The sequence below is a fragment of the Cervus canadensis genome, chromosome 5 (assembly GCF_019320065.1).
Source record: "Cervus canadensis isolate Bull #8, Minnesota chromosome 5, ASM1932006v1, whole genome shotgun sequence".
NCBI lineage: Eukaryota > Metazoa > Chordata > Mammalia > Artiodactyla > Cervidae > Cervus > Cervus canadensis.
The window spans coordinates 69,152,156-69,166,903 of NC_057390.1; the positions used below are offsets into that span (position 1 = coordinate 69,152,156).

At 52.0% G+C, this 14,748-nt stretch overlaps 1 protein-coding gene across 1 annotated transcript in view; it reads right to left on the bottom strand.

Annotated features, from left to right (window-relative positions):
• Positions 1-9,518, bottom strand: part of KCNK3 (potassium two pore domain channel subfamily K member 3) — a 39,026-nt gene extending 29,508 nt beyond the window's left edge. The window contains exon 1 of the mRNA XM_043469147.1: positions 9,042-9,518. Coding sequence (XP_043325082.1) covers positions 9,042-9,324 — 283 coding nt within the window. The 5' untranslated portion in view covers positions 9,325-9,518. The remainder of the gene's footprint in view (positions 1-9,041) is intronic.
• Positions 9,519-14,748: the final 5,230 nt, after the last annotated feature.

Here is a 14,748-nt window from a genome sequence, read left to right on the forward strand (position 1 = left end):
TCAGTTAGGGTCATGGGGGCATCCCATCCTGATCCCTGGTCAGGATCCAGGGGGAGAACACAGCTTGGGGTCTCTCCTCCAGTGCCTGCCAAATCAAGTCCACCTGCAAGAGTCTAGAACTCAGCCCCCTCTAAGACTGCTTCCCTACACCTCCCTGAGGGCACGCGTATGATCCTAGCCTGTCTCATGCTTCTCCCTTACCCTGGAAATCTCTCACTGACAATCTTCACCTACTAGAGTTCTCATTCTTCATTTAAGCCTTCTTTAAGTACTACCTGCTCCAGGAAGCCTTCTCAGGTTCTTATTCTGAGTCCCTCCACTAGGATTTGAGCTTCTATGATGGCTCAGTGATAACAAATCTGCCTGCCAATGCGGGAGATACAGGTTTGATCCCTGGACCAAGAAGATCCCCATATATAACCATTCAGCTTATGGTTTCAGAATTCCACTGGACCAAGGGCTCCTTGGAGAAGGACCTGGATCTAGTTTTCTATTCTCTTGTGCTGTGTACTTAGTAGCTCAGTCATGTCCGACTCTTTGCGATCCCATGGACTGTAGCCTGCCAGGCTCCTCAGTCCATGGAATTCTCCAGGCAAGAATATTGGAGTAGGTAGCCATTCCCTTCTCCAGGGGATCTTTCCTGATCCAGGGATCAAACCCAGGTCTCCTGCATTGCAGGTGGATTATTTACTGTCTGAACCACCAGGGAAGCCCTTCTATTCTCTTGGTGCCTGGTATAGTGTCTGATAGAAGACCTCAGGAGATCTCAACAATTTTTGGTAAACTAAAAATGAAGTTTGGCAAACCTAAAATGAAGGCTAAAGTCAGTACTGTTTGGAAGGTGACCCAGAGGGTCTAGGAGTCCCAAGGACATGATGAGTCCCACTTTGGGTTCTCTAAGTCTCCAGGCTGCCCCTTTGAAGATCAAGAATCAAAGCATCTCAGAGTTGGCAAGAACCTTAAAAGTCACTAACTGCAGCTCCCAGAGTGATAAATGGGAGGTATATGATGATCTTTCTGATGAGTCAACTTGGCTAAGGTTCTGAGCTTTTCAATCAAGTACTGATCCAGAGGTTGCTCTGAAGGCATTTTGTAGATGTGATTAAAGTCCATAATCAGTTGACTTAAGGGAGATTATCCTAGACTACTGGGTAGACCTGAATCAATCAGTTGAAATTCCATAAAAGGTGAGCCAAGACTTTCCTGAAGAAGAAGAAACTCTGCCTGTGAACAGTAGCTTCAGCCCAAGCTCGATGGAGTTCCAGCCTGTCCTTCCAATGTCCTGCTGTATGGATTTCACTCGCCTAGCCCGCAACTACCACTGTGTAATCCAATTGCTTGCAATCCATCTCTTAATATATAATCCCTGTTGCTTGTGTTTCTCTTACTGATCCCTGACTGCTACAGGTGACCCTGAAGCTGCTTCTGGGGTGAATCATAGCCCTGCCCCAGCCTCAGAGGAGAGTCTACCAGCTCTGAGACCATTGACTCTGACATTCCAGGCTCAGATTCCTAAGGATTTTTCCAGCCCTACACAACCTTGTTCTTAAAACCACAGTCCCTAACTCATGTCTATCCTCAGAAGTCAGGTCTCCAGGTTATTTAGATCCTTGCTGCTCAAAGCATAGACTGTGGGTCAAGAGCATCAGCAGTCCTTTGGGGGCCTTGTGAGAATTGTAGACGCTCAGCCCCACTCCAGACCTATTGGCTCAGAATCTGCATTTAAACAAGGTCAACCCAGTTATCAAAGAAGACCATTGGGGAAGTATTAACCCAGATAATTCTGAATTGATGAGCGAACCTTCTCCAGTTCCCCCTGGGGAACAGTTGTTCTTTACAGGTGGGGAGACCGAGGCCCACCAGGGTCATGCCTGTGTCTCCCATGAGTAGGAGGGTAGCAGGGAGAGAGAGAGAGAGGGAGAGAAGAATTTGTCTAAAGAGAGAGAAAGAACTGAGTTTCTAGCTCCCAGGCCAGGCTCCTGCCTTGTATTTCCCACATCCACACGCTCCCCTCATGAAGGCATCCTTGTGTGTCACTGGAGGAGGTGAGAGTGGGAAGCAGGGGCGGTAAGGAGCCACTCTGGTGAAGGGGAAGCTTGGGGTGTTGGCCCTGCTTGGTAGGAATCCCAAGGGGCATGGGCCAGCTCTGGAAATGGGACAGTGAAGGCGTGCCTGCAGCAGTAGCAGCATGGGGTGGCTCCAGGTGAGGGGCAGGCCTCCTGAGCCACCTGGGAGCTGCCTGAGTATGGGCAGTTTCTGGACAACGGGGAAGTGTAGACAGACTGGGAGCTGGCCACATCAGCTGGGCCAGTGACAACTCTTTCAACAGCCACAAAAGACATTTGTCACGTACTCTCTGAGGACCAGAGGCTAACAGGGGAGTCAGAAGGGGGCCCCAGGCAAGCAGGACAGGCCAGTTGGCAGCCTGCTTTGTTCTCTCTGAGCCTGGGAGGTGAAGAGGGGGTGAACAACATGGAAAGAGGTGTCAGGAAACAGGGCTCCCTTCTCCTCCAATCAGAAGTTTAGTTTCCACACTGTTAAATGAGAGAGCTAACATTCTGATTTCTCTCTTGGCTAAATGCTCAGTCCTGAGGTCATGATATCCTGAAGCTGAGGTCACAGCTGAATGCCCTATGTGACCCTGGTACCCACCCTCCACCATTTGTGAGGTTCATACAGAGAGGAAGGCAGAGGCTCCATGGGGAGCAGGCGGCTGCACAATTCCATGAAAAGATAGAGCCCTGGGTGTGTAAGCCCTGTTACTGTCATTTTATATTTGTACAATCCTGGGCCAATTTTTGAACCTCTCCAAGCTTTCCTTGACCATAATAGAAGGATAAGGCTTGTCCTACCAGGGTAGTTGTGGGGATGGAGGTGGTGAGAAATGCCTTGGAGAGTACCTGACATGTTACAGAAACAGGTCAGTTCCCTGCATCCAGGTGGGGATGGAACGGGAGGGAGAGAGTGCCCATCTTGGGTCTCTGCTGAGGTTGCCTAAACCCAACACCATCTCAGTCAGAGCTGGGTCTCTTCCCTGGCTGCTGGCTGACGGCAGGGAAATCGTTTTTACATTTTTTTTTATTACAAAATCAACTCACAGATTTACCGTTTGTGCTGCCAGCTGAAAGCTGTTTATGGTGGTGATTTGCACTACATTCATCTGTGCTTGTTTATGTTTTCTTTGAAAATACTTATTGTGTGTGTCCTGTCCACACTATGGCCAGGCATGTGTCTTCTATTTCTGTCCCATTCTTGCCCGCACGCCCTCCATGTCTCTGGCCTCCAATCAGGATGTGTGGGAACTGGACTGCAGGCAGGAGGTATGATGGCCAGAAGGACCTCTGATCAAATATACCCACTTTGTGGATGAAGAAACCAATGGCCAGAGGGGACCAGCAGCTGAGCTTAGTGGAACTGGAACTTTTGTCTCCTTGTTTCAGTCTAGGATGGGGTCTCCTCTTCACTCTCCCTGACTGGTTTGCTGCAGAGTCTGCCTGCTTATAGAAAGGAGCATGGCCCCTGAGCCTGGATATCAGGCAGACTCCAGGCATGAGCAAGGACCTGGGAAACTGGGATGGGGGAGTGGGATTAGGAAGATGAAGGGAAGGATGTGGCAGGCTCTGGTCCCCAGTCCCACTGTCCCCACTTGTTAGGAAGAAGTAGGGGTAGCTGTGGTCATAGTAATCCTTAGGAAACAGAGCCGTTCCCTTCTGTAGGAAAGGGGATAATACACAAGCAGTAATATTAATAACACTTATAACTGTAGATACTGTTTATTAAGTATATGGGCTCTTCCTTTACATTAGCCCATTTAATCCTAGGAGGCAGATATTATTCTCCTGTTTTGTAAATGACAAAACAAGTTCAGAGAGACTAAGTAACTTGTCCAAAGTCACGCAGCTAGTAGCAGGGGATGGAGGTGGTAAGTGGGGATGGGGGTTGAGAGATGAACCCAAGCACCCAGGCTTCTAAGACAGCATCCATGTTCCTACACCAACCCCCAGGAAAGGCTGTGCAATCGAAGCAGGGGGCGGGGGTGGTCTATGGGCAGAGAGGACGGAAGTACTGACTGACAGTGGACAGCAGAACTGTTTCAGGCTGAGCTGGCTCTCCATCCCCATGGTAAGTCAAGAGAGGTTGGGAATAGCCAAGTGAGAAGCAGACAGAATGATGCAGGGGCTCATGAGGAAAACAGGCTGAGGTGATACAGAGATCTTTAGTCTGGGCATCCAAAGTGTTGTATCTGCAACTTGCTATGTGAATTTGGGCAAGTCACTCATCTCTGTGGGTGTTTGGATGACTGCTAAAGTCTCCTTTCACACTTTTATTGAGGACTCTGGGATTTTAGAGGGTGGTAGGTCACTTCTGTATTTTCTTCCTTCTTGGAAAGGTGTAAGAAGTACAGGTTCCCTCATGAGCTCCCTGCTTGAATTCACAATCTAAGGATTCCCAGGCCATGTGGTGAGCCTTGGGAGCCTGTGTCTTGCTGAGAACAGGTTGGAAGCTGGGGAGAAAGGAGAACAGGTTTTCCATCCCACCTTCACTAGCTAATCAATCACCTGGTCTCTTGTCTTAGAGCCACAAGGATTCCAGTTACCTGCAGTGGGAGAACGGGTGCCTGTGAGCCCATGGCAGCCTCCAGGAGGGCCTGTACACACAGCTGTAGCATGTGGTCTGGGTTGGTCAGGGATTCCGGCGACAGGGAGCAGAGGCTGGCTGTAGCATACTGGAGCAAGAGGCCCTCTCCTTCTGGGGAGATTTTGCCAGGGGGAAAAGACAAATCTTGGCTACTTAGCATCCCCAAGATACAAGGTCTGGGCTGGGTTCTTGAAACAGAGAAAAAATTGGCAAAAAATCCAAGGGCATGGGAATCAGAAAGGCTCCACTAAATTCATACATTCAAGTCACAAGGCCATGGTGAGTCACTGACACTCAGAGCCTTAGGCTCCTTTGCTGAGAAATGGGGATAATAATGCTCATCCTGAAGGGCTGGTGAAAGAATTGAATGAGGGACTGCAAACGAAATATATGTGTGTTAGTTGCTCAGTCGTGTCTTTGCGACCCCATGGACTGCAGCCCACCAGGCTCCTCTGTCCATGGGATTTTCCAGGCAAGAATACTGGGGTGGGTTGCCATTTCCTTCTCCAGTGAAATGTATACAGCTTGCCAAAGAGGAGTTATTAAGTGGTGGCTGCCATTGTTAATGTTGCTGTTGCTGCTGTTAATAATGATAAATAAATAAATAAAGAGGCAGAGTGAGGCTTCCCAGATGGTGCTAGTGGTAAAAGAACCCATCTGCCAATCCAGGAGACACAAGGGACATGGGTTTGATCCACAGGTGGGGGAGATCCCCTCGAGGAGGGCATGGCAACCCACTCTGGTATTCTTGTTTGGAGAATCCCATGGACAGGGGAGCCTGATGGGCTATAGTCCATAGGGTCACAAAGAGTTGGACACGACTGAAGCTTGCCAAAGAGTAGTTAATAAGTGGTGGCTGCCATTATTATTGTTGCTGTTGCTGCTGTAAATAATAATAATAATAATATTGATAAAGAAGGAGTCTGCGCAAGTGGGAGGAGTGGGGGCCTGGGAGTCAGTTTTGGCTACCCCACTCCCATCACCTCTTTGGTTTCTTCTAAGAAAAGGGTGTGGCACCAGCTGATCTCAAGGTCCCTTTCTGCTCTGACAGCCTCTGGGCTATGAATAGATGAGGCTGGGGCCCCGGAGGAGTCTAATGACTCAACAGCTAGAGAGGTTAAGCTTTCCCAGAAAAGTGTTTCCGTTTGCATTTGATGAACTTAGGGCCCAACAAAAGAAGGGTTTCCTGTCTGGGAGACTAGGGATGAAGGAGCTGGAGGAATCCTTGCAGTCAGAGGAGACTGTGACTAACGAGGTGAATGACTAACTCAGACCCTGCTGACCTTCAACCAATCAGGGCTGCTCATGACCACCCTACGAGCTGGCATCACTAAGCACGTCTTGGCCATGCCAGTCCCAGCTGGATCTGGGTTTCACGGCATATGGAGGCAGAGAAAGCAGCCAAGAAACTGGCAGGGGAAGGAACACTGGGCTTCGAGTCAGAAGTCCTAGCTTCTTGCTCTAACTCCACTGCTCACCAGCTGCGTGACTTTGGGGAAGTCCTTTCCCCTTCCTGAGCCTCCATGCCTTCATCTGTACAAGGGATCTAACAATACCTGCCCTGGCAACTTCCCTGAGCTATGAAGGCTGAGACTTAAGAGATGAGATGAAAGCACATTGTGAACACTAAGGCAATGAATGAATGGGAAATTTTGTCATCATTCTATCCCAGTAGGATTCCTGGTCCCCCAGGAGACCTATTTGGGTCCCCAAAGCGGTCAAGTGGACACAGACTGAGCCTTTGGGTTTTGAGTCAAGATCAGTCTAATGTAGGGCCCTTTCCAACCATCCAACCATAGCCCAGAGAGAATTTTCTTAGACCTGAGCCCATATGGACAGCTTCCAGCCAGGTGGCATAGCCAGAGTGAGAGGTGACAAAAAGCCAGGAATGGTTGGGTGGGGCAGAGTGGGCAGTGACAGTCTGGGGCCCCCACAGAATTAAGGTTGTGCTTTGATGCTCTCTCCTCTTGCCAAGCACCTTATAAATAAATAATCACCACAACCACACTGTCTGCCTCTGCCCCCAGCTTTTAGCATCTTTCTTGGTGAGGACTACAAGCACTTTGGGGAATGGCAGGAATGGGAGAGGAGGAAGGATGATGCCCTCTCATGTCTGCACACCTTAAACCCATCAATAGCGTTCTGTGAGTGCTCCTGTGTATTCTGGGTACTGTGCTGACACTAGGAGCAAAGAGATGGGAGCCACAGGGCCCTACCAACATGGAGGTTAATTACACCTCCTGTGGTTAAAGATACAAATACTCCTCCTGAAATGTAAATAGCCATGCAAAGCAGCCTACACTGTGTCACTCAGGTCTTCCTGACAGCAAGTCCTGCAGTCGTCTAGAGCAGTGGCCTGGGATCATCTGGAAGACTTCAAGGAGGAGGTGGGGTTTGAACTGAACCTAGAAGGTTAGCTTAGACAAGATAAATAGAAGACAGAGAAAAAGGACAACCATACAGGCATACTTCAGGTATTCTCAGGGGACAGTTGGGCTGCAGTGAAGAGATCATGTCAGTAAGAAGTGAGAAATTAAGTTGGACATAGGAATTGGAGTCAGGCATGAAGTCTTTAAAATATGGGATAAGGAGCATAGGATTATGGATTGCAGGGGAAGCAGAAGCCCATTGAGGGCTTCTGAGAAGGGAATCAGTATGGTCAGAGCTGTGCTTAGGGGAAATTCTTTCTGGTAGCATTGTCTTTGTGAGCTGCCCTGAGGGAGAAGGAGGTTGGAGGTAAGGAGGTCAGTGGGAAGTTACTGTGGGGCTGGGGACGAGGGTACTGAGAAAGATGGAGGCATACACCAAGGGTGAGATATGTGGAGAGAGAAGTGGGTGATTTAAGGATGTTCAGTGCTCCTGAAACCCTGGCAGGTGACCGGGAGTGGAGAGGGGAAGAAACCCCAAACCAAACCCAGTCTGGTCCTTCCCAGGAAAGCAGGTTCCTCTTTGGGCAGACGGGAGTCTGACCAACCTGCCCCAAATTCCCAGCATCAGCAGGACGCAGAAGTGCCACCACTTGGGCCATATCCCCTCCTGGGGTCTTTTCCTTCATCTTCCAGAAACCATGTAGCATAGCTCCCTGTGGTCTCCAGACAGCAGCAGAATCTCAGGGCAATCCTGCAGTGGACAAACTGCAGGCAGAGCATCCAGTATTGCTTTTTACCCCTCTCCACTCCTGTTGACTCCCAGGAAAACACTGCCATCTTGTTACAGGCTATGCCAAATGGCAATGAGCCCCTGGGAGCTCAGCCAAGGTTAGGAGGGGTACCAGGGAGGGAAGCAGGAATGGGAAAGACGGAGGAAACAGCTCCTGGAAGCATCCCAGTGAGCTCTGGGGGAAGATGGGCTGGGTGGAGTCCTTGAGATCATTTCAGCCAACCTCTCGTTGTCTGGAGGTGAACTTGAGACTCAGGCAGGGGAAGGGACCTGCCCAAGGTCATACAGTGGGAAAAGTGATAGAGCTGAGCTGGAATTGTAGTCTTGGTGGTGGACACGGTGTTCATTCCTGTTTGAACACTTGAACAGCACATCAAGGGCCTCGCTGGAGATTCTTTCCTGGATATCCACTGTGTGCTTGTGTGTGTACCTGTGTATGCACCTATGCCTATATTGTGAGAGAGTCTGAGTGTGTGTGGCCTCTTACACCATGGTCTGCCCTGGCTGGAGGAAGGGAACTGGGGCCATTCCTATGAGGTGACTGTTTTCCTGGGACAGCAGTAAAGAAGGCAGACAGGGCTGGATCTGGCTTCCAGCACCAGTTCTGTTGCCCTAAGAAAATTAAAGGCACTGGCTGGCAAAGCCTAAACTCCTGGAGCTGGGCACACACACGCTTGGACACACACACACACACACACACACACACACCAAGCAGTACTCACAGCCACAGTTATGGAGTATTTCAGACACCCGAGTGGCCCGCTGTGCCTCGGAGTGCCAAGTACCTGCCCACGCACGTCTCTCTAGAGCCCCAGCCGGTGTGGACACACGGGGGTCCGAGAGCCCATGTACAGAAACACGGTGGAGCCCTGCGCTCCCCACCACTCACACTCGGCGTCCTGCTCCAGGGCCCGACTCGGCCACACCCCTCCTCCTCAGCCTTCGCTGGCCGTTCCTGCCCCTCTCACACACTTCAGAGTCCCCTGGGGCCCTCTCGCAGCCTGGCAGGGACAAGTTAGGGCTGGCCCTGACGGAGAGTCAAGTCCGGAGCCAGGATTCGACGCCTCCCCCGAGCCCTGTCCCCGCGGAGCAGACACGCCAGGCTGAACTCGGGTTTCTGAGAGCGCGGGGTTCTGCGCCTAGACCCTCTCGGGGGGAATCCCCCAGCCCCAGTCGGCTCCGGACTCCCCCAGAACCTGGCGCCCAGCCCCCTGGTCCCCGCCCCCCGCCCGGCGAGTAGTTACCGATGGTGGTGATGACGGTGATGGCGAAGTAGAAGGAGCCGGCGAAGCGCCACTGCACGCCGGCCTTGTGCGGCTTGAGGCGCAGCACTACGCGCTCGAGCTCCTCGTAGCCGCCCTGGCTGAGGTTGTAGCGCGCTCGCAGCTCCTGCTGCCGCAGCTCCAGCCGCTGCCGCTCGATCATCTCCGGCTCCGACTCGAGCGCGTCGAAGACCGCGGCGCCCACCAGCAGGTAGGTGAAGGTGCACACGATGAGCGCCAGCGTGCGCACGTTCTGCCGCTTCATCGTCCCGCCCGGGCCGCCGCCGGCCCCCCGGCGCCCCCGGCCCGCGCCCTGGCCCCGGCCGCCGCTGCTGCTGCCCCGGAGGCGGCCTGGGGCATGGCTGCGCTCGCCGCTCCGCGCGCCGGGCACCCACTCCGCGCGCCCCGGGGCCGCCGCCGCCAACGCCGCCGCTGCCGCCGCGGAGCTGTCCCTTCAGCACCACCCACCGCCCTCCTCCGCCCGGCCCCGCTCCCGCCCCCCGCCCCCCGCCCGCAGGCCGCCTCCTCCCGCCAGCCCTCCCGCCCAGCCAAATAAGGACTGGGGAGACGCGCCGAGGGAGGGAGGAGGGGGGCTGGCGGAGGGGGAGGGGAGGGGGAGCGAGCGGGAGAGCCCTGGAGAGACCCGGCAGGACAGAGAGAGAGAGCGCGCGGGCGAGAGGGAAGAGACCCAGAGAAAGATAAGTAGACAGACAAACGCATGTAACTACAGAGGAAGAGAGAGAGGAAAAAGAGGCGGAGGGGGGTGTGACGGACAAGCAGATAAAACCAGAGGGAGACTCACAGACACAGAAAAAGAGGAGGCAGGCAGAAAAACACAGACTGAGAGAGGTACAGAGGGAAAGAAGAGAGGTACAGAGGGAAAGATGGAAACGGAAAGAGCGACAAATGGGAGACAGAGACCTGGACAGCTGGAGAGACACTGATGCCACAGAAAAGGAAAAGCGAGGGAAGCGGAAAGGAATCGGGTAGATCAAGCCCCGACCCCACCCCGGTCCCATCCCTCCACCAAAGTCACAACAGGGAATAGCTGGACTGGACCCTGGGCCTTGCGGTGCTGCTGCACTATGTGGATGAGGAAACAGAGAGGTCCAGTGACGTGCGAGGGCACACGGTGAGTTGGCGTCAGCACTAGGACTCAGCCAAGCTTTCCCGCCTCCCAGGCCACAGGCCCTCCCCTGTGCCAAGCTGCTGGCTGTCTTAGAAACAGGAGGGCACAGCTGTGGACCAGGGCACGCATGGGCCAACACCCAAGGGAAAGCCCTGTTCTCGTGAAATGTGTCCCTTCCCGGGTCAGCACAGAGCCTGGAACTGGATGAGGAAGCACAGGCTGGTAGCCTGGGACAGTGGCACCCAGTCCCAGGTGCCCTGTTCCATTCCCCAGGGGCCATCAGGGACAGGCTTGACATCTAAAGCCTCTGTCCTGCACCAGCTGACCGGGGGGGCTGCCAGGGATGGCACTGGATACCACCATGGGGCATCCCCACAGAACTGGGATCTAGCTGGAATAGGACAGGTGGGGGGCCCAGAGTAGAAGCCTCCCTGACCTCCTGGAGGAGGAACCGGGAGACCTCCTCCTTATGCCTTAAAGTCTTCATTTGTCAACATGGTGCAGTGGCGGTGAAGAGTGCAGGCTGTGGGACCCAGGCGAGGCGTCGCTGCCCCTCTCAGAGTCTCGCTTCCTTATCTCCTCGATGAGGTGTCACAGCAGATGATCCCAAGCCTGCTTAGCTCCAGACAACTCCAGACTTGGATGGGCTGAGTGAGCAGAATGATTGGAATGCGAATTCCGCTGCCAAGAAGGGTCAAAAAGTCTTTCACAGGACCCTGGCATGGGCCACGGGAAGAGACATGGGAGAGGCCCCAGGGCCCCTGACTGAGGCTGGGCTCAGGAGGCAGCCAGCCAGAAGTGGGAGTGCCATCAACCCACATCCTGGGCTGACTGTCACTGTGGGTCACTCACTACACTGCTTCTCCCAGGAGGGCCACCAACCTATCCCTTCCTTCCTCTGCTCATTCAACAAGTATGTATCAAGCATCTGCTGTGTATCAGATGAAGCTTGTTACATTCACTATCTCTAGTTTTTACCACAAATCCTGAAAGGAAGGAATAGTTATGTCCATTTTATAGATGAGGAAATTGAGGCCAAAGGCAGTGCAGAGAATCCCCCAAGGGCATGCAGCTGGGAAGAGCCTTCTCTCTGCCTCCCAAACCCATGTTCTTCTCCATAACTCTTTGAGCCTCATTTTTCCCCCCACTGTAAATGGGATAGCTACTTATACTAGCTCTTGAACAGATTGTTGTAAAGGATCAAAGAGGCTGGCATTCATGCAAATCAGACAGTATGAGGCTATATAACTTCTCCCCAAAGACTCGGGTCTCTGACCAGAGCCTGGTAGGAGGGCCCTGTTGACTGGACTTTGTCCCCTCCTCCTCCCCTCAAAGTTCTTTGGGTTGTATCAGGTTCTTTGATCTGCCACAAACTTTCTGGTCCTGCCCCTTTGGCCCTGAACTCATCTTACTGCAGATTTTCCCTCTTGGCATCTTCTGGCTCTCTGGAAGAAAAGCACTGCCTTTCCTGGCTTTCCAGGGGTGGAGGCACAAGTTAGGGTCTACCTAACTAACCACCCCAGAAGCCAGTTCCCCCTAAGCCAGTCTAGAGGAGCAAGTGGTTCACCAGGTCTGGTTTTCAGTGTGAAAGTCTATGTGTCCAGGGTCTGTTCACCTCTGGCTGCCAGGCCAGACTGCTGTGCAGATGAAAGGTGATATTATAGGGGAAGAGCTTTGGAAAAGGGAAAAAGCTCTCTTTAGGGGCAAGGCATTTATTATTAATTATGATGAAACTTGTTCTCACAGTACTTCAGAACCAGAAAGACCATTAGAGATCATCTAGCCCAACCTTCTCATGTTACAGATGAGGAAACTGAGGTTACATGGGGTCCAGGACTCCTGTGCCATGGCTGGGGTTTTTCCCACTATCCCCCATTATGCTTGAGATAGGACCTCTGCCAACAGAGGAGCCCAGTGACCCTGGAGCTCAGGAGGGCAGCCTAGGTCTCCTCCTCCTGTCCTTCTTCCCTTCCTTCTTTTAAGGAGGGGGAACCAGTTGAGGTTTCTGAGTAACCTCCCAGGACCTACAGGCAGGAGTCCCATCAGCCAACCCTCGAACTGGGTGCAATTGGGCCTAAGGCCTCCATGCCTATCCAGTTCCCTTCTGTCCAGGACTCCCAGGACTGATCTGCCTATACCTCCAACCCCCTGACGAGTTTGTGCCACCCTCTGCCGAAGGCCAAGTGTCAGAAATCACCTCTGTCAATCCAGTCTGTTGCAAAGGATAAAAACCGCTCAGCTATGGCTTCTCCACTTTCTTGCATTTTTTTTTCAATCCATTGGTGACTCCGGTGGAGGATCTTTGGGCCAGCAAGAGAGATTTTTTAAATATCCTTTAAATTTATACTGGTCAGTCTTCTGTACAAGGATTTTCTGAAATCCCATCCAGTACAGAGAACACAGGGTGGAGAGCTGAGAGACCTGGGCTGGGGTCCTGGCTCTGCCACCTGCTTACTTGTGGGCCCGTCACTCCTCCCAGGGCGTCTGTTTGCACAGCCATAAATGGAGGGGTTTGGATCAGGGCATGTCTGTTCCCTTCATTTATAACGTCCCATGACCTTCCTGGCCTGCTTCTGCTTCCCTAGTTCTTCCAAGAATCAGATGAAAAGAAGGTATAGCTGCTGCTTTTAAGACTTTGCTTTGTGAGGAAAAGGACAGTCAGAGTTAGGATGAATGGTACAAAATTTAGTTATCATTAGTTGCTGCGTATTATTATATACTAAACATCACACACATACTATTTTCTTTTTTTAAAAAAAATTGGGTTATATTTGATTTATAATGTGACAGTTTGCAGGTTTTCACAGCAAAGTGAATCAGTAATACATATTACATATAACCACCTCTTTTATATTCTTTTCTGTTATAGGCCCTTACAGAGTATTGAGTAGAGTTCCTTGTGCTTATTTTCCAGGTTTATATTCTACCCCATTCCTCTAAGCTCTAGGCATATCCAAGGATGTTTTTCTTTTTCAAAAAGGGAGCGTCACCGTATTATTTTTTAAAGTGTAGCATTTATTTATATTTTGGCCGTGTTATGTCTTAGTTGTAGCACACAGGCTCTTCGTTGTGGTATACAGGTTTCTCTCTAGTTGAGGTGTTCAGGCTCAATCGTTGCAGTGTGTGGGTATAGTTGCCCCATGGCGTGTGGGACTTAAGGCCCCTGGCCAGGGATCAAACCTGCATCCCCTGCGTTGGAAGGTGGATTCTTAACCACTGGACCACCAGAGAGGTCCTCCATTTCCAAATACTTACATGCTTCACTCTTGGTTCACGTGGCTCCGATCAGCTGGGATGCTGGTACCTCCTCATCCCCTCTATTTTCTATCTGTTGAACTCCTATTCAGGTTTCATGACCCACCTCAAAGGCCATACCCTCGACAAAGCATTCCCCAGTTGCCTCCAATCAGAACCACTAGCTCCTGTGTGCTTTCACAGGACCCTACATAAGCTTCAACTCAGTAGACATTGTCTTCATCCCTGGCTCATTATCTTCTTGTACTCACACTACAACTCCCAGAATGGGAGCACCGTGCTTTGCACATCAGAGTCTCCCCACATGTGGAATCAGTACGAAGTGAAGGGCTTAAAGCATCCTTGCCTGCTGGGATAGAGACTGGCAGTGAGGCCAGGGACACAGACTGCAGAGTCTATGGGCAGAAAAGCCTGGGCAATCTGCTTCTGTGACTCTTTCCGGACTGATATTTCAAAGGCTGGAGCGAGCCCTGCCTGGCTTAGAGGAAGAGGATAAAGATAAATTTGAGAGTCTGAAGGCCCCAGGAAGCATGTGGGGAGGGGGCTGAACTGGGAACCCAGGTCCAAGAGCTTGGTCCCAGTGATGCCACCTACTACCAACTAGCCAGCAGACTCGAGAGTCACTTTGTCTTTCTCTGCCTCAGTTTCCTTTTCTATAGGATGAAAGTGTTGACTATCTTGAGAAGTCTTTTCCCACTCTGACCTTCTATGACACTGACAGGTCAAGCCCTGTGATCAGCAATGCTCATTCTAAAAGGTAGAGAAGGAAATGGCAACCCCCTCTTGCCTGGAGAGTTCTATGGACAGAGGAGCCTGGTAGGCTACAGTCCATGGGGCCGTAAAGATCTGGACAGGACTTAGCGATTAACACTTTCACTTTCAAAGGGCTGGGAATGTGGTCTGAAGGATGAGGGGCCCAGAGCCCTCTCTGTCTTTCACTTTCCAGACCCTCTTCATTGACCAGTTTGGCTGGAGGACTGGGCAGGGGGTGGTGAGGAAGAGGGAGAAGGGGCAGACCCCTAGTCAGACAAACTGGGGTTCAAATCCTGGTGCTATCAATTACTACCTGGACCAGAGCCTGCCATGAAATTCTGGCTGGACCAGGCCTAAGCTCTGCAGGGCAGGGATTGATTGGCCTGAGTCATCTCCAAGCTCCACAGTGCTTGGTACAGCCCCTGGCACAGACGGCGCTCTGGAAACACTCCTCTAGCTGTCCCAGTGGCCCTGGCAGGGCTAGGTGGGTTGGTAGGGCCTGGAGTTCATGGTCCACTATAGGAAGGGGTGTCCAGAGCCATCTCAACATCA